The sequence below is a fragment of the Rousettus aegyptiacus genome, unplaced genomic scaffold (assembly GCF_014176215.1).
Source record: "Rousettus aegyptiacus isolate mRouAeg1 unplaced genomic scaffold, mRouAeg1.p scaffold_m13_p_6, whole genome shotgun sequence".
Lineage (NCBI taxonomy): Eukaryota > Metazoa > Chordata > Mammalia > Chiroptera > Pteropodidae > Rousettus > Rousettus aegyptiacus.
In genome coordinates, this window is record NW_023416309.1 from 50,574,865 (window position 1) to 50,600,531 (window position 25,667).

The 25,667-nt window shown below is 49.6% G+C and overlaps 1 protein-coding gene across 5 annotated transcripts in view; it reads right to left on the minus strand.

Moving 5' to 3' along the window:
• Window positions 1-25,667, minus strand: part of GFRA1 (GDNF family receptor alpha 1) — a 196,641-nt gene that overhangs the window by 35,956 nt on the left and 135,018 nt on the right. For all 5 annotated transcript variants that reach the window (XM_016142494.2, XM_016142491.2, XM_016142490.2 and 2 more), the window contains one exon: window positions 1,078-1,187. In XM_016142494.2, coding sequence (XP_015997980.2) covers window positions 1,078-1,187 — 110 coding nt within the window. The remainder of the gene's footprint in view (window positions 1-1,077; window positions 1,188-25,667) is intronic.

Here is a 25,667-nt window from a genome sequence, read left to right on the forward strand (position 1 = left end):
AGTGAATGCCCATTTGGAATACTGACTTAAGGAAGATACTCTCATTGGACATAGCCATAAAAATGGTCAGTAATCGGTGAAAGGTATGACCCAATGGGACACAAGTGTCCCTTCAAAAAAAGTTGAGGTGAGTGCACAGACACCTGTAATATCTCCGCATTAAGTACCATTGTTTGATCTTCCTGATGACTCTCGCTGAAGACATTCTGGTGACAAAGAATTTAGTGTGTGCTGCCATTCTTGGTGGGACGTTCCTCCTTCCTGGTGGACTTGTGTGACCCCGGCAGGAACGCACATCCTGGCTGAGCCATCGCGCTTCTGACAGCTGCAATTTCCCTCTGGCCTCCACAGCCTTCGCTACGTGTTCATTCGTCCTCAAACGTCAATCGTGATGGAGCCCCGTCACCAAGGCTTCCGCAGTCCCCGAGACCTGGAGCACCATCCTTTCCCCCTGCCTGCCCCACTTATCCATGGGCACAGATTCACCTCGGGTCTGGCTCTCTTCCAACTCACTGGCGCCTGGTGTAACTGCACTGTTCCCCCAAATGCTGACAACCTGGTTCTCCCAAACCCTCAGGGCTTGAAGGACAGAAAGCACAGTTTCTGTTGTGTCTATTTTCAGGGAAAAAAGTTTAGGCTAAATCCACCTCCCCCACAACCACCCCACCAACCAGGAGCTGAATTACCAAGAATATTAATGGTGAGAAAGACCCTAGCAGTTGGGGGGTTTCTTCCCCAAGGGCCATTAGTTCCCTAATGCAATTAACTTGGTTCAACTTGCTTTCCTCTTCCGAAACCAGACTTTTTTTTCCCGGTACTTTTGTTCTGCACGGTCAGTTCTCCAACCGAGACACTTCTCAAGTCTTCACCCTGCTAGCTGCCTGCCTTTGCCTTTGCACATCCGTTACTCTCGTGTTTTCTGTTTTCACAGGCGAGTCCTCAAGGCCCAACATCAAAACCCCAGCAGAGGAGGTTTCTGGGAGACTGTTACTTGCACAGGCAGTGGCCGGCTGCAATGGGAAGAGTCTGTGAGTATTTGTGAACCAGACTTTTTTTACCCTGTGCTGATTCTCTTACCAATAAGCCCTGAGTAGGCCAGAAGGCAGTCTGCATAGTTTTCCTTGAGACAGCTGCTGACAGACCTGGACTCTGGCTGGCAGTTGGTAAAAAAATCAGCAAGGCGAGACCTGCAGTAAGAAGAAAAGGGGGGAGGGCGCTTTAAAACAGCCTGAGCCTCTAGACAGACATAACTTTTCTGTCTTCCTTTGTTGATGTGCCCTTTCTCTGCCCCGCAAAAATGTAGAAAACGTGAACTCTTAAAATGTTAGCATCCTCTCTTATATAACCCCCCATCTGTCCCCACCCTCCCCCAGACCTCGCCCACCTGTGTATCTGCTTATTTGCAGAAAAGTCTTCAGGGCCTATAACTAGAAAAATCTAGGTGCTTTGAAGTTTCCATTCAATATTTATTTCTGACTAGGCTTATTTGCATCTTTAGGAAATATGCGTCTCTACACACTCACGGGAGATCCACACTGGGAAAATATTTACTTTATACAGAAACATGTCCCTGGCATCAAAGTAGGATCCTACGGCCCATCTGCGCCTGTAATTCCTACTGGCTTTAAAAATATGTGTATCTGTCTTGTAAGTCATCTCTCATCCGCTAGCACTGGGGCAGTCATTTCATTCAGCCAAGTGACAACGGGGAGGAGCTCGCCTTTCTGGAACTGAAGGAAAAGGCCAAGAGGGACAAGGTGACGCTCACTTTGGCCGTGGTTTCACTGTCTCTGACTGGGTGTGATGGGCCTGCAGTTGGAGGTGGTGCCTAGAGGGTCCACTGATCAAAATGCGGCATCTGTCTGTAGTTTGCAAATTCCCCAGAGGCCAGCGCAGTCCACCCAGAGGCCCTGGGTGGTGGCAAAGTTGCAGAGACCCAGAAATAGAGAGGGGGCCACAGACATGCTGGTCTGGGGGAGGAAGAGGCCTCTTTGTGACCAACTGGCTCTTTTAATCTGAAGAGGATATTGTTGGAGAAACCCTGCTTGAGAGCTGGGCCACCTCTGAGGTCATCTCAGCAGACAACAGCTCTGTTTCTGTGTGAAGAACACAAAGGGCTGCCAGAGAATTCCAATTATCTGGCAATTATGGGAGACAATGAACGGTTGTCTCGGCTTTCTTCTCCGTAGCTCCCCCGAGTTGGCAGGCAACATACCCAGGGCTGTTTTTACTTCTTTCCTCTCAAGAAACTGTATTTACTTAGTGAATTTTATGATATATAAACACACGGACAGAGCACAGTGAGATGTGTGATGGTCGCAAAGGTTTGTAAAAGCTGGGCGGGAAGCACACGGGTGCCCCTTTACCGCAACTTGAACTAGAAGGGGATCTAAAGGCCTGATGAAATCATCCAAGCTCACAGCGCACTGCGACGCCTGCGCCGCGAGACTGGTCTCTCCCTGAACCCTTGCAAGCCAGGCGTGTCTGAGCCTCCCTATCTGTGCCGATCTGTGCACTCCGTATGTCCTGTGCCTGGTTCCCTCGCTGTGAGTCCCCGGGGCAGATGCTGGAGCTCTGCTTTATTTTCTCTGCACGGCACCTGACACTCCTCAGAGAGGCCCTTTATATGGCTTCCCAGGCAGGGCCATGTGCAGAGCTAAGTGGCTTGGCAAAGTCCTCCACATGAGACTTGTGCATGCACGTGTGTGTGTGTGTGTGCGCGCGCATGCGTGCACCCCGATCTCTCCCACCGTTGGAGCCTCGCTGGTGTTTTCTGACTCTAATTGAACACACTGAAGCACATAAAACCTGGCCATTTTCTGTAGCCTGGTTAAAGGATTTATTTTTCGGAGGAAATCCCTAAAGGTGGCTCAGGCTTACTCAACTGGCTCCAATGGCATCCAGCTTGGATTGAGTGTTAATTTCAGAAGTATCTTCCTGGTCGTGAAAGTTAATGATTTAGTGGTACTAGGCTTCTAACCCTGCATAGGCCAAGTGCAACTCAGGCAGCTGAGGCTCCGAGTTGTGCACACAACGTGATCGGCTCTCCGCCCTGGCATCCCTGTGCTCCGGGCCCTTCCCCCAGACATGGAAGGAAGGTCGCTTTGTCCACGTGTCTCCTGTCTCTCGTGGTCTCTCGAGTCGACCATTAGCTGCACAGCCAGCCCTGTGATGCGAATTGCTGTCCTTCAGCACGAGGCTATTGCCACTAGACTCATTTTGCTTAACAACCTCAGAATTGACTCACAATTGGACTCTGGAATGAAAGGCTAATTGAGTCAGTCTGCTGCAGGGAGCATAACCCTGATTGGGAGAATAAAACGAGATGTACTGCTCTGAGCAGAACCTTGGACAGGCTGGTTTTCGAGAGATCATCAACACAGATCTTGGCTCTAAGGCAAGCATGGCCAGTGGAGGGAAAGGGGGTTTTGAAAGAATCGCGAGCACATGCAGCAGCACTAAAACACCACCGTTTCCATGGCTCCTTCGCATTCGACCCAGCTACATGGAGACAGGATGGTCACATTAGAAAATTCACATTTACAGACGGAAAAGCTGCAGCGAGAAGTTTATACAGTCGTGTGCTGAAGCCAGCTCATTACCGGCTGACTGGTAAATTTTCAGGAGTTCTGCAAGTCGGTTAACATCACAGTGGTAGCTCGAAAGCGGGCTTGGTAGGGGAATTTACACCATGGCAATCAGCAGACGCTGCAAATGAGGGCTCTGTGTGGTTCTTAGAGAACCAGTTGTTAAATATCCCTCAGCACAGCCTGTTTGAGATCCAGTACGATGTGGTCGATCCTGCTGATAAAACGTGCATGTCCTGGGGGTCGGTTCCAGTCCTTTCTGGACAGGTGTCCTCTCCCATTCCCAGTCACCTCTGGCCCAAATGGAATGCTGTAGCACCGGTTAGCCTCCAGTCATTGGAACCTTCCAAAGAAAGGAACCAGGCCCAGATGCCTCCTTCCTAACTTCTTCCTTCCTTCTCTTAAAGCAAAGTGTGTAAATGGTTTCACGTATTGACAAAGCAGCTAAATTCTTGTCCGTTCCATTGACTGAATGATGTGTCAGATGCTTGTGATCTAATGATAAATAATTTCTCTGCCCTTGAACTCAACTGACAGTCTAGAAGCTGAAAGAAACAAGTAGAAAGATTATAATAATACAGTGGCTAGTTCTTGATAAAAGGTAAGAAAAGCTGCTAATAAAAATAATACCTAACATGAATGAAGTATTTAAAATATGCCAGGTATGTTTTTACATGCATTATATTTTTTCCTGACAACTCTAACAAGGTAGGGGCCATTATTTTATTATCCTAATTTTGCAGGTGTGGAAAACACAGCCTACCACATTTAGACTGGAGTAAAATCGTGAGTAGTAGAAGCGCGATTTTAAAACCACACATTCTGATCCCACATCTGAAGCTTTTAACACTGCACAGCTACAGAAGCTGGTTTCAGAGAGGCCGTGATATTGGGGCTGAAATTTGGGAGGATGTGTAGGATTGATCAGGTAAAGGTAGAGTGGGGTATTCCAGGCAGAAGGAGGCAGCATACGGGAAAGTAACCACACTCAATCACCCCAGGGTTACAATACCAAAGTGTGTGTGTGTGCCAGGCCCTGATCTCAGTGCTCACCATGTAGTCACACGTCTATTCACACGACGACCTGAGCAGGTGATACTATGGGCCCCGTTTTACAGATGAAGAAACTGACGCAACGAGAGGTGACGTAACTCCCTCCAGGTGGCAGAGGTGGAATGGGACCACATCCGCTCTGACTCCAGAGCCGAGATCATTCTCGACCACGGCACTCAACACGTGTATCATCCAGACCATTGTGAGCCATTCCCTGGGGCCAGCGGGGCCACAGGATACAAATGGTGGGTGACGAGGGACGGCGCTGGCAATGACCCAAGTGTTTGGACTTTATCCTACAAGCAATGGGAGACACCGAAGGACTTTAAACAGAAATGACAGGATCGGATGTGCATCTTAGGAAGACTCTTGGATCTCTCTATTGTTTCGCAAAGATTTACTCGAAACTTACTACTCTGTGCCCTGACTGTTGTAGCCGCAATGAGAAGGGCAGGAAAGTAGAAATGATTACTTAGGAGGCTGCAGCCAGCGGTGAACCAGAGGGAAGAACTGAGGGCTGGAAGGGGAGGAAGGAAGAAGGATGCGCTGAGCGGTGAACACCGACAGAACGGAAGTCAAGACCGCAGACTGGGGGCATGGACACTCAGCACACAGTGGGGCCACAAGGGGAAAAACGGGAATGAGGGAGGACAGGCCCGCTATCCCACAGCCCCAGCACCCAGCCAGGACAGCCCCTCTGTACACTCCGGGTTAAGAATCATGCTGTAATCTGTTTGAATAGTGCCCCCACCTGGGCTACAGAGATCCAAACCAGAAAGCTTTAATATCCAGTGTAGGATTAACAAAGAAAATCCACAATTGGATTTCTTTTGGAGACATGAAATCTCCATGACGACAGCAGTGATGAACGTTGATTGTTTTTTTTTTCCTCTGAGAAAATGAAAATGAAATGAATAGGCACTAATGTAAAAATGTATCTCCCTCCGAAAGAGAAAATTTCCTACCCTTAAAGAGGAGGAAAATGCTGGCAAATGCCAAGTTGGCCTTAGGAAATCTGCTGAAGAGAAAACAGTGGTTTATGCAGAAAATATATTAAAGGAAGCATGCTGCTAACTGGAAATAGAAAAATGATTATAATGATAAAATCTAGGAGAGTCTTCTCAAACAGCAGATGGTCTTTTGACAGTGGGGAAAAAATCGTTTGTCTACTTTTTCTGTAACACTTTTAGAAAAATAGTGTTATGGCAAATGGGTAAAAATCCTACTAGAAATGCCCAGTTTAACTCATCCTGGATTATCCTAATCCCTTAAATGTTTCTCCGGGACAAACCCACACTTGGACACAAGTAAAATGACTGGGGGGACTGAGCCTTGGACTAAGAGTAGTCAGATCTTGAATGAGATCCAGGCCCTGATGCTAATTAACACAAATTCCTAAATACGTTGCTTACTTACTTAAATTCTTGGATTTCCCTCGCACTTCAGAAACACAGTCCATGGGACGCTTGAAGCTACTTGGGGTGGGGTGGAAGGGACATTTGTTTTCAAAACATTATTATTCCCCTTCCCATGACTGCATTCTGCCATTACACATGATTTTAATGTCAAGGCATTTGGTTTCCTTTGAGTATAGAGACCAGGATTTTTCTAGAAGATCCCCTCTTCTCACATACAAGCTCAGGACCAAAGAGGTGAAGGTCCTGCCCAGAGTTAAGTACATGGTGGGTGGTGGCAGATGGCCCTCAATGCGAAGAGGAATTGCCCTAGAAGGAAAAATGCAGAGGGCGTTGGACTTGAATTTTTCTGGGATTTAAGTCACCAGGTGCATAACTGCTCTTCCTCTGCCACCATCAGCCCCCATTCTACTGTTCCGCCACCGCGGCCTCAGCGAGCTCTCTGAATGCAATGCCGGAGCACCGCAGGAGCCAGACGATGCAGCCGGGACTGTGCAGAAGAGGCCGTGGAGTCTGCCCATGAGTAAGGCTTCCCTGTACTGTGGCTCTTTGGACCTCACCAGTGCCCAACTGAGGATAGCAAGACCTGCTGACCGGGGAGAAACCCAGAACCCTGGGCACAGGATCACTTTGTTAATCCACTTGTGTAAGAAATCCCTAGTGTTTTTCTCTAGAGTCTCGGTTTTCAATGCGAGCCATTTAGCTTCTGAATGCTTTCGTGATGAGTCGGTTAGAGGAAGCAAAGGATGACAGGCTTGGGGGCGACACACACCTGTTTCCATATTTTATGCTCTCACACCTTCCCAGGTTATTTCATGTATGCAGCCCTCAGTTTCTTCACCTGGAAAATGGGGCCGATGCTATCCAAAAATACTTTAAATGGCTACTGTGAGGTCTAAATGACAGTTAGACAATGTGCCTCGCTCAGAACCCAGAATACACGTTGCCCAATAAATATTTACTTCCCATCCCTTCATTTTTTTCTCCCCAGCCTCTGGTCTGTTCCAATGTCAGACCCTTGCTGCAAAAACACACACCTTTGCCCATCTTCGCTGCCTCCCTGTGTGACATACTTTGAACGGGCTACATCTGTGTAACTGAAGGCAGCAACTTTGACCAAAACGAATTTGAGAAGTCAGGAATCCTGTGGCGTGACTTAAAACCTCTCGGTCATATGAGGTCATAAAGTAAAGGCATTTTAAGAAAAGCTATTTTATTTTCTCAGGGGTTTAGGGGAACAAAGACATATGTTTAAAATGACTAAATATCAGTGAGTTTGTTAATACTGCTAATCTCTTATGCAGAATAAAAATAATTTGAAAAACATGCAGCTAATATTAGACCCAGGACGACAAAAGCAAGAGCCCTGGAATGGTAATTTTCTGGTACAGTGACACAAAACAGATTTTTCACTTTCTGTTTTTAGAAAATTACCGTAGCCCTTCTTCTCCGACAGCCTGCAGGAGAGAGCGCATCTGGAGAGCATCCTTTAGCAAATCAGAGCCTATGTTAAATACATTTCGCAGGGGATGTTTTCTGGCCTTGCTGCTCCCCGCTTTGGGCTGCGCATGCTGGCTTCCCGGAGCAAAGGCCCAGCGTTTGCCCAGGGGCCAGCTGTGGGCCAGGGGGCGGGGGTCAGGAGGCCCTTTAGAGAGACCAGGTCCGCCTCCAGTCTGGGAATGAACCTGTCCACTCCGAAGCGGAGGCCCTGTGGCGGAGGAGGGGGCGGTCACACACTCCAGCCAAAGATGCCAAAGGTCCACATGTCTTGTGTCCCTCAGCCCCTGAACATGGATTCCCACTCCTGGTGGGATGATTAAAGCCTAGGCTGACTGATGTGCTTCTCAGGGTCTAAGTCAGACCATGGCACCATGTTGTTGGGAAGGAGCACTCTGACGTCCAAGAAGCCTTCAAGACTCGCCTGGCACCTCTGTTTCCTGGGACAGGAAGGGCCTTGTGGCTAAGCAGAGATCGATGCCTATTTCCCCTGAGTCCCTGCCAGCTTCATTCTGATACTCAGGAGGCTATGACCTCTTTAACAAACTCCCGCTCCCCACTCACCCTGAGGAACCCCGATCCCGGTTGCCCATCTGGCTTCTTGGGAGCTTCTGTCCCAGCGCCTGGGGCACCAGAGGCTGCAGTCACTGCCCTCCGGGCTTGACCCCAGGGCTGTGAGAAAGCCTCGCCCATGGCAGAAGGAGTGCAGGGAACGCGAGTGATGCCGAGCATCATTTCTGCCCACGCGTCCTCCTGGGGGTATCTCTCCAGGGGAAGGCTGGCTGAAAGCAGGCTGCAGGGCAGAGATGTGATATCGCCTTAGCCTTTCTGATCACATCACACTGCAGCAGCCCCGAGGGAGGTCCAGGTCAGCATCCGATCAATCGCAACATCCCTCACGAAGCCACCTTGCCTGAACACTGACAGCCATCAATCAACATCCGCAGAGAGGCTGACAGGGTTTGACGGCTAATCTCTACATGGCAAATGTGAAAAGCACATTATGGTAGTTGGCGAGGGAATCCATTCCAACGCAGAAAGGGCTCTGGGCAGCCTTTGATCAGATGCTCCAGGCTGCCCTTCGGCCAGGACCCCCTTCCCACCCCCCACGCCACCCCCGTCAGCCAGTCTTTCCAACGCACATCCTGACGGGCCTGGTATAAGCAGGCTGTAAGTCATAACGGGAGCACAGAAATATTACAAACAACACTATGCGATGTCGCCAAGTCAATAAAGTTGTTTTGTACTATCCACGCGACGACATGTCCATTAGTGCAGAAAACCTAGCTTTGGCAGTACTTGTTTTTATGGGAAGAAATTGAGGGAGAAAACAAATTGGAGGTTTTCTGGATGCTGGAATTATCATAAAACTCTCAGACAGCCAATAGCTTTCTGATGAGAGATGGCGGGTTTGTGACTCTGGGCCACAAGGAGAAACAGAAATCTAGATGCTCAACCAATCTTTCACCAGTAGAACCAGAGCGTAGAATGTCAGACCAGCATGGTGTGGATTCGCTTCATGTAGAAAGAATTCTGCAGGTACCTCCATCTTCAGGAGTGAATTCCAGAAGCTGCCGCACACTCATCCTGGAACCCAAGGAGCTCCATCACGGTTTCATTTAATTATGTATCCCCTCTCTTGCTTCAGATAGCATTTTGAGATGTACTGTGTTGTAGCTTTGATGCAACAGAATAAAAGTAAACAACAGTGAGGGAATTAGGGGCCATTGGTAGATAAGACAGAGGTAGTGTTACAGCTGGTATAGACGGCTAGATGAAAGCTACTTATTTGGCTCTGTGCTTTTGGGGAGCCTCTGGGAAGAGGGGGGGATAACTGGTTCCACTATTCATGATATACCAAAATTAAAATCAAGATAGAAGCTCTCGGAAGAAACAAGACTTGTGGTAGACAGAACAGTGGTCCCAGAAGATGTCTACACTCTAATCCCTGGAACCCGTGAGTATGTCACCTGACGTGGCTGGGGGCCTGAAGGGAGAAAGATGATCCTGGATTGTCAGGGTGGGCCCGGTGGCAACACAAGAGTCCTTAAAAGTGGAAAATGGAGACAAGATGAAGAAGGCAGAGCGATGCGATATGAGAAAGGCTGGTCTGGCCTTTGCCGATTTTGAAGATGGAGGGAGGGGCCACGAGCCAAGAAATGAGGGTGGGGAAAAGGCAAGAAAGCGAATTTAGCCTCAGAGGCTCCAGAAGGAATTTAGCTCTGCGGACACCTTGGTTTCAGCCCAGTAAGATCTGTGTAGGCCTCCAGAACTGGAAGCAAGTAAATTCGTGTTGTTTAAAGCCACCACGCTTGTGGTAATTTGTTACATGAGCAACAGATGACTAAGCCACTACTAACAAGCAGTATACAGTAGGGGTTTTGAATACAGAGTTTGAAAATGGACCACAACTTAAATTTCTATCTGACCACTTACTAACCATGACATTTTGGACAAGTACCCTAACTTCTCTGAAGCTTAATTTACTCTGAATGAATGACACCAAGTCCTTCGAAGTGTTACCAGACAATTAGGCATAGCTGGCAGCGAGCACCTGTTTACGACTGTTCCAGACTCCTAGACGAGGACAAGACTCATCAGTGCTGGTGTCTTCCGTTCTGCTCCGGACCAGCCCAGAAGGTCCACTCCGACCTCGAGACTTCCAGAAAGCCCTAGGGTAGAGCTGTTTCCCTTCGAATCCATCTGCTAATAACTTGGCATATGAAACATTTTATTCTGAGGTCACTAACCTACCTGCTCAAGGTCTGTGGATGCTCAATAAACCCAGGATCAACATCAGACCCATTCCTACCATGAAGACTAGGGGCAGGGGGAGTGGTGGTTCCCCTGTGAGTTCTCCACACCTTCAGGCAGAGAAATGTGTTTTATAGGGCAATGGAATCACGCCCAAGGAAACAGGCCAAGGCGATGCTACAGGACCCTACATGTGGTCCCCACGTGATGCCCTCTGCTGGCTCGGCTGGCTCGGCTGGCATCAGGCCTGTGTAAATTTAAGGAGGTGCTGTCTGCACCCTAACAAGGAAGTGTTGCATCATGATGACTATAGCCAGAGAAACCAAAGTCTAATTACTATAGGGAAACACAGGTATATTCTAGAAATTATCCCAATGCTGCCCAGCCTCCTTCAGTTAAACCTTGCTTCCCTGGGAGTTCCCAGAAGATGAAATATTAAAACTACACAGCCTCTCTTGACTTTAATTATTCGCAAGACTCCTCTCACTGCACCCCACACCCAAAGAACGAGCACTAAGTACCTCTGTGGTACCTGTGCCCCAAGCTCCGAGCTCTGCTCAGCAGCTGGTTAATTCACCTTCTCCACACCGAAGGAGCCTAGTTTCTGCTGCCCCGGGAGGGTGTGCGGCAAGGGGAAGGCAAAGGGAGGTCTGGATGGCGGACAGCCTGCGCTTGCACAAACAGGCGTTAAGCAGAAACACATGAAAATAAGATCCCCTATTAATCTTTAATAGGGTTGCCAACCTCCTAAGGAAAACTATGCTCAATAGTAAATATACACTAGGTCACTTTTCTTTCAGGCAAGTTGTTTTAAGGTCAACAGAGACCTTGAGCTCAGCAAATAGCTGGTCTCTAATATCTTCCTTTCCTGATGGGGCATTGCTGAGGAGACAGGGAATCATGGCATTATATGTCAAAAGAATAAATTCCTTATTCCACTGCCATCAGATGATAATTCCCGCCGCCCCATCCCCCCAGAATCCATAACTCTTCTTTGGAATCCACTTTCATGTTTAACATCTTCGTGTTAACAGTACACTCCCAGCCCCTTGCCCCCTGCCTAGCCCTTTTCCCTACATTTTATCCTAAAGCTCTCAGCTAAATTTAAAACTACATTCCTCCCTTTTTTCTTCAGGGCAGAGGAGCTTATTTGCATGGTCCACATAAGCTATTTTGATAATAAACTGTTCCCTCAACCATCTACCCATCCAGGTGATCTTAAGGCTTATTTGGACCCATTCACGGTGATCTCAAAGGTCCCCACTGAGACCTCTCACTGACTCCCTGGCGGGCTCTGCGTCTGAAGGAGGGACCAGCTTCAGCCTTCCAGCCCACGTCACCTCTCCATCACTTTCTCTTTTATGACTTCGCTTTGTTAATCGTTTTGCCTTCATCACGAGAAGGTGAACACTTGGGATTATGCCCACTATAAAGCAGATGTTCAGTAAGTATTTGTTGAGTGAGTGAATGAATGAATAAATGAATGAATCCGAGTGCTATACTCTACAGCTCCAGTTACTTTCAGATCAATACTCGTGACAAACATCTCGGTGTTACAGGTTCGGCACAGACAAGCAGAAACAGCAGGTGCATCTAATTGCTTCCAGACACTGCACTAACATCTGCCTTTACTTAGAGCCAGTCACTGTGCCCGATGACTCACAGGCCTGTGTCACTCAACACCAAATAATCTGACCAGTCAGGTGAGCCTCTTTTTTTTTTTTTTTTTTACAGGAGAGGACACCGGGGTCCAGAAAGGTCAAAGTCAAAGTCATAGAGCAGGTAAGAGTTAGAGTCAGATTTTGAAAAGAAGACCACAGATTCTCAAGCTTGTATTCACCCTCAATAGCACTGTAAGAAGGATTAATGTTTGACTTTTAAATTTTAGTTCTTGGACTTTGCTACCATTTGGATGTGAATTGTGTGTTCAAGAAGCCAAAATGTGACTTAAGTGGACATGAGTAATCTTCACTAGGCCCAATGTAGTGTAATGATAGAATTAGTGGGCATGCTTTTTGTTTAAGTTCTTGCAGTCTAAAAATATAAAAATATCATATCTGTTGTTACCCTAGCCACAATTGTGCTGACTCTTCTGTGTCCCCGCCTAACTGTCAATATCCTGCAGGCCCATCTGGCTGCCACGCCTTCTTATCCTCCCTTTGCAGATTCCTTTGAGAGGAGGATGAGGTCCATCAGCCTAGGTCACCTGGTCAACATCCCCCAAGGCTGCGGAAGAGTACTGTCGGCAGCCTGTTAGGAACTGGGTCACATAGCAGGAGGCAAGCGGCGGGTGAGGGAGCAAAGCTTCATCTGTATTTGCGGCTTCTCCCCAGCATTAGCATCACCGCCTCAGCTCTGCCTCAGATCATCAGGCATTAGATTCTTAAAAGAGTGCCGGTCCCTGGTGTCAAAAAGGTTGGGGACCGCTGCCCGAATTTGGTGACTCTCTAAGTGTGGACCCCAGACCAGCAGCAGCATCTCAGGCGATGCTCCAGAAATGCAAATTATCAAGCCCCACTTCCTGAATCAGAATTTGGTGCCCTTGTAGGCTAGATTTGGAATGCCACTGCTCTAGAGAAATGGCACCTGGGAGAAGTCCCTGACCCAGCCCTCTGCTCTGTGCAGGTACATGCTATGCTGACAGTACACTCATCTCTGACCCTCTGGACCCTGTGAAGCACCTGGTGATCTAGTCCTGCTGAACCAGTGAAAGAATCAACCGCCAGCCAGGTCGCGAAGCAAAAAGCAAACTTTCTAAACCATAAGACTAGTTTTAGCTCAAAAAGTTTCCACCAGAATTTCTGAACCTGGAACTTCCCATTTGCTTTCATCTATTTTCACAGAAAATGTTTTCTAGCAGGACAGCATCGAGGTCCTCAGCTGGAGTGGACATTCTTGGAGAGATAGCATTCTGTCTCCCTAGACTCCCATACTAAGAAGTTCACAGCTGGTAGATGGAGCCAGCTAACTCTCCAATAGAAATTCCAAGTGCTGGGTGAGCAGAGAAATCTTGAACTTCCAGGTTCCTGGCATTTCCAGGTCTAAGCGTTATCCTTTGCCCAACGTCATTATAATCCTTTCACTCTTACCATGGTAACTGGTCATAGAGCAGAAGGAATAGAATGGGGCTGCACCCGAGGCGGCCCACATCACAAAGCATCACTCCATCCCAAATTCCAAGGAGCAGAGGTTAACCTACGACACTCTCCCCGAGCTCCTACTTAAGAGAGAAGCGCCACTGAGTCTTTCCGGCCGGACACAAAAGGTTTTTCTACATCAGCCCAGGGTTCTGCCTGACTGAGTAAATATGATGCTGGAATCCCTCGTCATGCCGAAAAAGAGAAGGAAGCGCTGTCTGTCAGGAGAGCATCTCTCAGAACCGGAAAGCGAGCTGGGCCAGGCTCACCAGCAGCCACGTAGCCCCACAGTGACAGCTGGAGGGAGGCTCAGCGGTTCTGGAATTCTCGGTCCCCATTTCCTCCCAGAAAGACTCTGGCGTTGGGCTCCCACCGACATCCCGCAGCCTAGCCGTCCTGACCTGCTGGGGCTGGACGGGATGGGTCCAAGGTGGCCACTCACACCCAGACTGTCTTAGTTCAAGGACACCGTGGGAACACTTGTGCACACACCTGTCCGTTAGCCTGAGATCATTCTGGTCCTTCTAGCGCAGCCATTCTCAAAATGAGGTCCCGGGACCCTGGAAATCTCAAACTCATCTTCTAGGGTCCGTGAGGTCAAAACTACTTTCCCAGCCATATTAAGTTCTTATTTACCTTTCTCAGTCTCACTCTGTCACGTGAGTACCATGGAGTTTTTCCGGAGGTCAAGACGTGGGATATCGAAACAGACTGAACGCCAAAGCAGATATAAGAAGCCAGGTATCTTCCGGTCAGACACTAGATTTGTAAAAGTATAAAACAATGCCATACTTCTCCTTAAGTTTTTTGTTTTGGAAAAATACAGCGATTTTTAATAAAAATGTTGTTATTTATAGAAACATGTAATGGACGTCCAGTATTATTTTTAAATGAAGCAATAAATAGATAAATATTTCTTCAGCTTTGATTCTTTGATATGATAAGTATCAACGGATTCCCCCACATAAGCAAGAGCCCTTCGGGATCCTCGGTAATTTTTCAAGAGTGTAAAGAAGTCTTGTTAAAACCACCGTTTTAACAAGAAGTGAAATATGGTTTGTGAGGGGCCTCTAAGCCCTACCTTGACAAGATCCAATGGTCTCGTATTTCAAAATTTTGTTTTAAAATGAATAACCAAAAAGTGAAAACAAAGTCGTCGCCAGTAGGCAATTCCACACACCTGGGGTGGGTGGTCAGCAAGATCACACATTTACACCGGAAGCGGGCGGCAAGGTGCACAGAGCCCGGGCTCTGCGGCCCGACGGACCCTCTGGGTTGGCACCGCAGTGGCACCCCTGGGCGACTGCAGAAGCTGCTCAAGGTCGCACCTCGTCATTGGTGAAACGAGGAGGAGGGTGGCGACACCCACTTCCGGGAGTGTCGCGCTGTGCTCGGCACAGTGCGGGGCACGCGGCGAATGTCAAACAAATGCCGCTCTCCTTGGCATCCTCCTCGTCCCCATCGCCGCCATCCACACATTCCGGCCAGGATGCCCCCGGCTCGGGGACTCGGGGGCTCCGGCATCCGGGACAACGAGCCACTCTGCACGCCTCCGAACGGGGGTGATCGGATGAGTCACAGCGCGGAGCCACGCAGGAGAGGGGAAGGTGCGTATGCCGGGGCACTGGGTCAGTGACCGCCCTTCACTGACTCACACACCGGCACCTCTAAGAACCCTCTGTTCACCGTCACCCCACGTCACGGCGGCAGCACGTGCTCCCAGGGACTGCCGGTGGTCGGTCCCCACCCCCACTGCCTATTCAGTTGAGACAAGAGTGAGTCTACGACTCCAGGCCCAGCGGTCTCGTGGCCAGCCCCATTCACGTCTTCCTGTGTGTGTCTCTGTATGTCAATAATTGTCTATTCCGGGCAGGAATGTTCTGGAGATGACACATGCGCCAAACTCCTCCAGACTTTGTCCACCCCCACCTCCACCCCCTCCCCCATCTTTCCCTAATGGTACAAAACAGAAAAGATGGTGATGTGCGAAGCCTAGCAACACGGCCTCACAGAACGGGCTGACATTTCCACATGCCGCCGAATGCCGTGGGTGCACACGAGTGCAAAGCAGTGAGAAGCTACCCCCTCCGCCCACAAATCCTACTCTTAAGGTCTCCGCTATCGGGCGGAAACGTTTCATTTGAAATCTTAGGCTTTTGTTGTTCTCTCTGATAAGAACTTGTGGAAAGAGAGAGGGGGAGACAGACTGAGTTTCCACTGTTCGGTGGCGGGCGCTATGCTGACGCATTTGCTTGGACACCTCATTCCATCCTCACAGCTGCCCTGGGAAGATGGAGTCATTACGTCCATTTCTAGAAGCGAAACTGAGGCCTCCAGCTGCCCACGTGCTAGAACTAGCCGAAGTGGGATGCGAGCCCAGGTCCGCCTCCCTCACAAGGACAGCGACAGCGACCAGGAAAGGAAAAAAAGAAAAGTTCCAGCTCCAGCTTCGGGTGGTACTTTTCACATTAAGCGTTCTTTTAAATTCTTGTTTTTATCTTGGATGCAACAGTTTCTGCATAATTAATTGCTTTGAAAATTACAGAGCAATTTCCCATTCACTGAGTTGGAAATGCCCGTGGAAATGGAAATGGCAGCGTGACTGCAGGGTGCCTCACTTAGGGTGATGCCTGCGTCGGGGTCTGGGGTCTCCTGGGCGGAATGGAATGCCAAGCTTGGCTGTGAGACCTGGGCATCAATTATACATGGCAGCCACCTGTAAACGGGCAAATTTCCTCATACACAAGTGAGAATGCTCTGAGTCACAGGCTATGGGTGCTGGCCCACACGGGATGCCCTTGGACCCCACAGGCTGTTGTCTGCGTGAAGGGGCAGCTCCCTAGGAATACCGGGGTCTCCATTTTCCCCATTAATTTGACCCCATCCCCTACTCAGTGGATAGTTTTATTTATTTTGAGATACGTGATATAGAAGCATCCCTTTTTCTTGAAATAGAGAGAGAGAGAGAGAGAGAGAGAGAGAGACAGAGAGAGAGAGACAGAGAGAGACAGAGAGCGCACAAGAGAGAATAAAATCTCTGCTTTGCTCTAGGCTTCCAGGGGAAGCTAGTTTTCCTTGCCGACGAACCGCATGGGCCCTAGTACAATGAAACCGCTGCTGGGCAGAGCAGGAGGGTCCCCTTTGAAGAGGATCACGCTGCATGGAGAAGCAGAGGGCATAAGTCAGGGTCTCTCTCGGGTGCACCCAGTCTTAGACAAGGTGGTCTGAAATCTAGGGTCCCAGAGACCCCCGTTAAGTCCTCACTCACCCTACCTACTTCGGCACTTCTGGCCATGACTCCAGGTCTCCCGCCCTCCGCACGCATCGTTTACCAGCACTGCACTGAAGATGCAGCCCACGAAACCGAGGCTTTTGTGATTAATGAAATGCCCACAGGGCAAGGAGAAGGTAGGAAGGCAAACACCTGGATGAACCCAACCCGGTGACATAACCACGGATTATTTTAGAACGGGTTGTCACTCCGCGACAGCAAAGAATTCATCTCCTGTGAGACGCACAGCCAGGTCCCTGATATCTGCTGCTTGGGAATGGGTGAGGGCTGAGGACTCTGAACTCCAGTGATGGTTCAGCAGGAGTCACGAAGTCCAACCAGGTGAGCGGGGGCTCTTGGGAAATAGCCACACGACTTACACATTGACAGCCCGGAGTCAAACAGGCTGCATTCAATAAATGTGACTGACTTCATAATAATAATAATAATAATAATAATAATAATAATAATAAAACCCCAGTGTGGTCTGGGAGGAGTTTTTCCTATTCGTAGAAATAACTCTTGCAATCACCAACCTGTCACAGAGAAACCACTCTGTAATAAGCGATGAGTGCTCAAAAGGAAATTAGATAACGGAGTTAATGAGTATGTACAACCTGCGCAGTTTTTTCTTTTTAAATGACGCCAAGAGGCTCTGATGGACATTTTGTCCTAACTCTGTGAAAACTCTCTTTAAAGCTGATGCTGTCTGAGCTACTGAGCTGTAAAGAGCGTCTGGATTCAGAGGCTGCCTGGGATTCTCACGCTGCCTGTCTGGACTGAAAGGCGTTAAGACGGAACAGTGTTAGGAACATTGTATTCTTGTCATGAAAGACAATCATTTGGAAGTAGTAACAGAAACCAGGTTTCAGAGCTGGCGAGGCCAGGTTGATTCCCACATTCTCCATGTGGGAGCTGGGCATTGCCTGCTCATCACACTGGCTGATGGTCCCTGTGCAGGGCGGCAGGCTGATTAAAGACCACGTTTGTGAGATGTGCAGCCCAGGGCTGCTCACGCTCGAAACCCAGCGCTTGGGTGCTGTTGTGCCTCCCATGCCTTTCTCAAACCTGCAGCCCTGGGCCTCTGTCCCCTCACTGCCATGGTGGCTCTCTCCCATGCTGCTCGTCCCTCCACCCCAGCTCAATATCAGCTTCTCTAGGAAGCCTTGCTGACCCGCCGGGCTGAGTAGGCCATTCTCCCGAAGCACTTTGTACCTTCTAGACTACAAACTGCCATACCACGCCGTCACGAGTGTGTGTGTGACTGCCTTCTTCTCTGCACTGTCGGTGAGAAGCCAGGTCTTTATTGCTGGCACAATTACTGCAGGCCAGCTGGTGGATGGATGGGTGGATGAATGGGTGGACGGGTGGGAGGGAGGGACGGAGGGAGGGAGTGAAGGAAGGACGGACGGACAAATGGGTGAACAGACGGATGGATGAATAAATGGAAGGAGGATAGATGAATGGAAGGATGGCTGGATAGAGCCCCTACATCGTAAATCCATTGTCACCCTGAGTTTTCTTCCTCTGCCCTCTGAGTGCCTGACACCATTGTGCACCACTCTTTAAACCACTGTGGGCTTTGTTGAGGTCTTTGCTTGGTTCCCCAACTCTCCAACTTCGTACCCGTCTCAGGCCTCTTCAGACACTTTCACCATAAACCTGGTGTCCCCAAGGGTCGAGTCTTTGGGTGCTCTTCTCACCCACTTCTCCTGGGGAATAAATCCTAGCACACATCTATAACAACTTCTGTGTTGATGATTCTAAAATCGACCCCTATATCCCCGCCCCTTCTCCAAGATCTATTCGGATTTTAAATTTGTTCATTTACTCATTTGGCAAATATTTAGTAAGTAAAGGATATTGTCCAGGCACAGTTTTAGGCACTTGGGGGATATATCACAGACAGAGAACCCTGACTGTGGAACGTATATTCCAATGAAGAAAAGAAGCAAATAATCAGAACAAGCAAGTAAATTATATAGTGTGTTATAAGGCTTTTAAAAAGTGAGAGGCAGGCAGGGGGTCTGGGAGCGCGCAGCGGCTTACAGTGTTGAATAGGGTGGCCAGCGTGAGCCTCAGTACGAGGAGGCTTGAGGAGACGTGGAGGTGACGGAGTTTGCCTGGGAGCATCCGGGGAAAGAGCGGTCCCGGCAGAGAGAACGGCTAGGGCAAAGGCCTAGCGGCAGGGCGCGTCTAGCACGTCGTAAGGCTGGCAAAGGGACCGATATGGCTGACGCAGAGGGAGCAGAGGCAAGATGGCTGGAGAAGAGGCCAGACAAGTAAGGGCAGGGGGCGGTCATGTCGGGATTTGGGGCCACCGAGAGGACTGTGCCTTTGCCCCCTAGTGCCTGGCCGCACAAGCCTTCGACCTCCACGTGGACGGCCTTGTGCACTCACACTCAGCCTTCTTTTTCCGAGCCCAGTACTCCTTGCCTTTGATATGGACTCTGCTGACCCTGGCTTCTGCTCAGCTATCCTACACCTTCCCTTTGGCCTCAGGGGCTGGTCTAGGGATGGGTACATGACCCAAACAAGGCCAATCAAAGTCCTTCACTGGGATTTTCCTAATGGGTTTCAGCAAGGGAAGAGTCTCTACCTCTCTGATTATAAGGTGATAAAATACGTGCGTAGGGCTGCTGGTGGCAGCACTCACCAAGACATGGTACGAGAAATGGTACAAGAGAAGGACGCGGACAAGCAGAGGGAGCAGAGGGTAAGAGCGCAGCCAAGTGACGCTGGGCCTTCGGTCCTGGCCATGTCAAACTACTGTCCCGACCCAGTCCCGTGGGTTAGTAGGACTCCCGCTTTAGCCCCAGAAAGCTTAAATTAGGTTTCTGTCCAAGATGAAACGAGTCCTGATGGACACACCCTTCAGTGTAGTATGGCCAAAACAATTCATAGTCTTTTTCCCCTGCCTCCAACCCAAGAGACAAGTCTGCCTGTCTTTCCTCTGTTCCCATCCTGGCTGCTAACTCCATCACCTGCAGGTGTCCAGGCTGTGGAGGGCCACGCTACCCTGTCTATGCCGGGTGTTCGATAAATCCTCAACTTCTCCCCTCCACGGTGCCTATCAAGCTTCCCCACTTCCGCCCTGTTCCCCTGGTCCCCCTTCATCTAGTCCACCTCAGGAACCCCCTACCTGGCCTCCTGGCCTCGCCCCACTCCAACCCTCCCTGCTCACTGCCCCCTGGGAACTCTCCGAGGCCCAGCAGATGATGTCTCTTCCCTTATCGACCTGTGAGGGATAAAATCTAGCCCTTCAGCGTGGCAGCGGAGGCCTCCGACATCGCGCCTTTCTATCGCACTGATTTTTCTCCCTGTGTCGAGGACGGTTCCCAGGCTCCGCCTCCTACTCCCACCTCATTTTCCCCCAAACCGAGCACCAACCTGACTTTCCCTGCTTCTCAGCCGCCAAGGCCGGGTCCGAATCTGGCTCCTGACACCCTCCACTACGACACATCCTCCCCGCCCAAAAAATACATGCGGTGCTCTGTTTGGGCTCCCTGGGTGGATTCAATCCCACTTCTTTTCCAATAAGACAGTTCTGGTGCCCAGACTCCACCTGTCCACGTGGATCTAATAACCAACAGGATGCTCCAAAGTAAAGACAAGGAGTCTGATTCTGTCTCAGGGCCAAGAGCAGCAAAAGTGACTTCGGCGAGGACATGGGCAGGTGAGGGAAATGAGGCCGAGGCTCTCAGTTTGGGCAGAGGTAGGGAGAGGAGAATCCAGAGTAAATCTAGACAAGTGTTTTTTAGTGACAGCGTTTTTTAGGCGCCAGGAGGAACAGACAAATGGCTTCACAACCACCTCTGCCCAAGAAGAGGTAAGAAAAGAGACAGGAGATCATAAGGTAGAGCGAGTGGTAGCGGGCTGTTCCCCGATTCACAGTTCAGGTTACCCCTGGGAGCCAGGGAGCCGACAAGCTCCATCCTGTCCTGCTTAGCTGCTGCTAAATGGCCACATGTCTTGTCTCGATGCCCAGGCTGGGGCTGGAGACCTGGAAGATCCAACGAGAAGCATGCTCCTCCCTGCCTGCTGAAGTCAAGGAAGAAGAGGCGGCGGCAGAGGTCAGAGGGCATCCTTCTCCTCTCATGATCTTGACAACCCTCTGCGCACACCTAGGAGTCTCCCGCAGGGGTCCAGGTTGTCTCTGGCTCAGAGCCTGGGTGGCAGGCAGCTTGAGCAGGTGGAGCGCATTTAAAAAAAAAAAAAGCCATTTGACACTCCGAACGCTTTGCTAAAGACACCCGTGTAATCATTTGAAATGAAAACTGCTCAAATGAACTGGAAAATGTTTTACTTGTATTTTCTCATATTCCTGAACCTTTCCTTCCATGGTTCAAAAGTTTGCATTGTCTAATTGCTGATTTCCATTTGTGAATGAATCGGTGTAAAATAAAATTAAGTACCAAATTAATCTACCCATCTAGTTTTAGGCGTTAATTATCCTCTGAGACATTTTCTCCCGTGCTCGCCGCATGTCAAGACAAGCCCGGATGTGGCGATGCAGAATCCAGTTTCTAGCACAGGAATTTAGCCCAAGGAGTCGAGAATGCCCTTGATCGCCAAGATCCACAGTTTACTTGTGAATGAGGTCTGATTCCAGGCAAATAAAACGCATTCCTCACCTTTTAAAGGTGCACTAACGCTGTCAGACCGAGCAAGTTACTGAAGCAGTAATGTGCTGCATAGTTTTGTAACATGTTTCCCCAGTTGTCCCAGTTAACAAATTAACAGTGACACATTTGCTCTAAGTATAACAGGGTCAGCCCTGGAGTGGAAAACGTGGTGCTGGCTGGGGCAGAATTTTGAAAATTACATATGCTGCTCTCCTGGAACTACACCAAGGGAGACCTTCTCGGTCCTGCTAAAAAACAAAAACAGGAAACCAGATTGTCTAGGATATAATTAAAGGACCCTCAGTCCCTGGGGAAAGGCAAGACCAACTACTGGGTGACTTGATCAAAGCCACCGCTCCTGAAAACTATGGGGACAGAGGATGGGCTCCAGGATGAGTGAGTTTATCTCCAGCAGGGCCTCGGGGACAGAGAGCACAGAAGCCCTGATTCCTCCCCTTTTAGGTTCAGCATTATCAGAATCTTTCTTGAAGGACTGAGATACCTGTGACCAAGTACTATTTCGGCCTTAAAAGGGAAGGAAATCCTGCCATACGCGATGACAGGGATGACCCTGGAGACTCCATGCCAAGTGAAATAAGCCAGCCACAGAAGGACGAATACTGAGTCCACTTAATATGAAGTATCTAAAATCGTCAAGCTCATGGAAGTGAAGAACAAAATTGTGGTTGCCAGGGGCCGCGGGCGGGGCAGAGGGGGAGCGGGGAGTTGCTGATCAATGAGTTGTGCAATTTCAGTCACGCAAGGCGAATAGGTTTTAGATATCTACAGTACAACGTTGTGCTTGTGGATAGCATACTATATTGTGCACTTAAAAAGCTGCTGAGAGGGTAGATCTCATGTTAAGTGTTCTTACCACAATAAAAATTTTTTAAAAAGGAGGGAAGGAAGGAAGGAAGGAAGGAAGGAGGGAAGGAAGGAAGGAAGGAAGGAAGGAAGGAAGGAAGGAAGAAAGGAAGGAAGAGACAGAGAGAGGGAGGGAGGGAGGGATGGAGGAAGGAAGGAAGGAAGGAAGGAAGGAAGGAAGGAAGGAAGGAAGGAAGGAAGGAAGGAAGGAAGGACAGACTAGCAAACAAACATACGACTCAAGTCCACCTAGGATGCCAGGAAAGGGACAGTCTAGGATACTATGCATTCGAGTTGGAGGGCTGTCTCTGGCTGGAACCCCTTAGCACCCAGCCTCCTGGACAAAACGTCATGCTTTAGGAAACGGTGGCTATTTATTGAGTATAAACTAAGAGTCGTTACTCTGGTGCCCAAGGATGCAGCGCCTCTGTTGCTGAATAGCCATTCAAGGGCAGAATAGCCAAGAAGGGCACCGCCACTGACCCACCCAGCATCCTCCTGGCTGTTCTCAACAGCGACACCTTCTGGCAGCAGCTAAAGCTTCAGGCAGGTGGGCTGGTCGGCAGCCTCAGGCTCCCTCTTTACTTGGCATTGAGAGCGCAGTGAGTTTTGAAATATAACTCCGTAATTCTTAGATGAAAACAGAAAGGGGCATGCTCAAGAGGAAGGTGCTGGACCTCTTGGTAATAAAAAAAAAATAGCCGTGGCGTCTGAGTGATTAAGTAGAAAAATAAAAGTGATACGAACGTATTTGCAGCACCCTGAGCCACAGCTTATTTTGGTTATCAGAGTTTGGGGCCAAGGAGGAAAGGCATAAGTTTAAATGATGTGTATATAATAACGTGCATCAGGGATAAAGGTCTGTGCTTTCTTTATGGTCAAACCCAGTCCTGATAGATATCTTTCCAGGTACTAAGAAAAGAAAAAAAGAAAGAAAGAAAAGAAAAAGAAAACTGGCAAGGGAGACGCTGCTTCAGGGGAAGAACGAGAGGCTTTTAAATTTCATCACACCCTCCTAATAATACCTTCATGTTTGCTATTCTGTAGACAAGCTTGGAGGCCCAAACCGCCAAGCTCTTGCCTTTCCCCAACCACCCCGAGAGGAAAGGAACCTGTCAGCTTTCCTGAAAGGGAACTGAAGAAAGAAAAAACAAAGTCAAAAGGAAAAGCTCAAGTTGGAGCTCCTCTGAAGGCACCAGGCGGGAGAGAGACAGACAGGTTCTGAGCAGAGGCGCCGCCGACCCGGCGGGAAGGAAATCTGTGTGCGGGGCGGGGGCTGGGGAACTTCAAGCGAGGGAAGTTTTAATGAGTTTGAGCAGCTCTTTGATAGTCGCTGAGGTTGACAAGGAAACGGAGCATCTGAAAGTGTGAGCTTTCGAAGAACGGGTTTTAGGAAGCGATTTTCCTTCTTGCCATCCCTTCGCTTTGGGGATATTCAAGTAAGGCTTGAAGTCATCGCGTCGGCGGTGGTACCCTCGTCTCTTTAGATGGGTTTGGGTCAGAGCCACTGTAAGGTCCAACCCCACACAAGTCCCAGCTCCAGCTAGTGCCAGCCGCGGCTCCCAGCAGCAGCAACTACGACGGCCTCACCGAGATGGATGGAGCAGGGATGGAATGGAAGGCGTAAAATTAGAGACAAGATTAATAAAATCTGATCAAAGAAAACACCGCCAGGCTACCTCGCAGCTTAAATTACATTTACCACGACTGGCGGGGAGGGTGTAATTATGAGTAATAAGTCAAGGCTTGGGCGAGAAATTATGGGCAGAAGAACGACAGCTAACACCAGGGGAAGTCACGATTTGCCCTCCCAGGGAAGACTCGAGACAGGGTATAAAAGCCATCAATCACACGGAGACAAATTTCGCTTAGTAGGGCCCCTGGAGAGTGGGATCTGGATTCCCAAACAGCTTCCGAGTTGTGGCCAGAGCCAGAAACGGGGGAGCAGCACAAAGCCGCCCCCAGGCGCACCCTCCAGCCCAGCTCACCTTCACCCCTCTGCATGGCGGCCGTTCTCACACCCCGACCCTGGTGTGACCAGGTGCCGCCAGTTATTAGGCCAAGGGTATCCGGCTGACCCCCGTTCCTTTCTGCCCAATCGGCTGAGGTCACTCTATGCTACTGGGGCTGTCTCAAGACAAATGGTTTCTGGAACCTTCTTATCAGGGCTGTCTGAGCCCCCAAACAGCACCCAAACCGTTCCGTTATCTGCAGGTTCCTCCTACCACCTTCCCCAGAGCACCCCGAGTTCCCAAACTCCCCCAGAGCACGCCGAGTTCCCAAACTCCCAGCTATTTCTCACTGCGGCTCAGTATGAAAGTCGTCTGATTTCACTAATTCATATCGCCCCTCTAGAAAAACAGGCCAGGTAATTCAAATGAACCACTTAGGGTGGCCTTTCGGCCTGTGTAGGAGATGTCAGGGACCTCCACTGGACGTCATGTGTAGGACAAACCTGAGGAGAGAAAGAAGAAGTCTGACCCCAGGCCCTCCCCCACCTCCCAGCCGCTGCCCAGTGGACAGAAGCCTTGCCCCTGGCTCCGTTCCCTCCCGAGCAGCTACCTCCCAGCTTGCACTCGTCAACGGGACAGCATCCTACTGCAGAGACAGGTTCTAAGCCAAGGAACACTCTGGAAACCTGATCCCGTTCCTAGAAGAGGGATCCCGTCTGCTCAAAGACACAAGAAGCCCAAGAACTCGGGTTTCGGATCCAAAAGGTCTTCAGAAGAGTAATCTTCAGGATCTCTGTCCCCTCCCACCCCACACCCCGAGCGCAGCTCCGACGGCTTCTCCCCGGTGTCATCTCCAGCAGGGGTTCTGTGACTCCCTGGTCACGTCCCCAGGTTCTGGCTGTCTAGAGACCCTGCCTCTTCCTCAAGACCCTGTCGGCCGTCCCTGATCCCAGCCCGCAGCCAAGAGGGTCTCAATGGAACAGAGGTGTGGGAGTGAGGAAGAGTCCTTGGAGAAGCTGCATTTCGGGAACACCTGACTCACTCCAAGACCTGCTTGGTCACCTGAGCTCTTCCTCAGGTCACCTGCTTCTAATCACACACACACACACTAAAAGTGGAGAAGCATTATTCTCAAAATCTTCAGTATGAGAGGGTTCTACAAATAATGACTTTTATTTTCCTTCGGTCACTATTAGAGCTGATTTAAGGAAAGAATGGGATACGATTCTACCAGAATAAAACTTAAATTGACCAAAAAAACAAAAACAAAAACTTAGCACACCAAGATCCTCAAAACATCAGACATTTCCACCCCCTGCTCTTCAGGGCTGTGGCATTTGTAAGACAACAGCTCAGAGTCACACCCTCATCTACTTGTCTGCTGCAAGCAGTGACCGGGTGCACAGGTTTCTGTCCGAGGCGTTTGAGGCTCCTGACTCTTCCCTGGGGACAAAGTACAGTGTTGTCAACGTGATGCTTCCTCTGAACCTCCAGCCCCGGATCCAGCCTTTG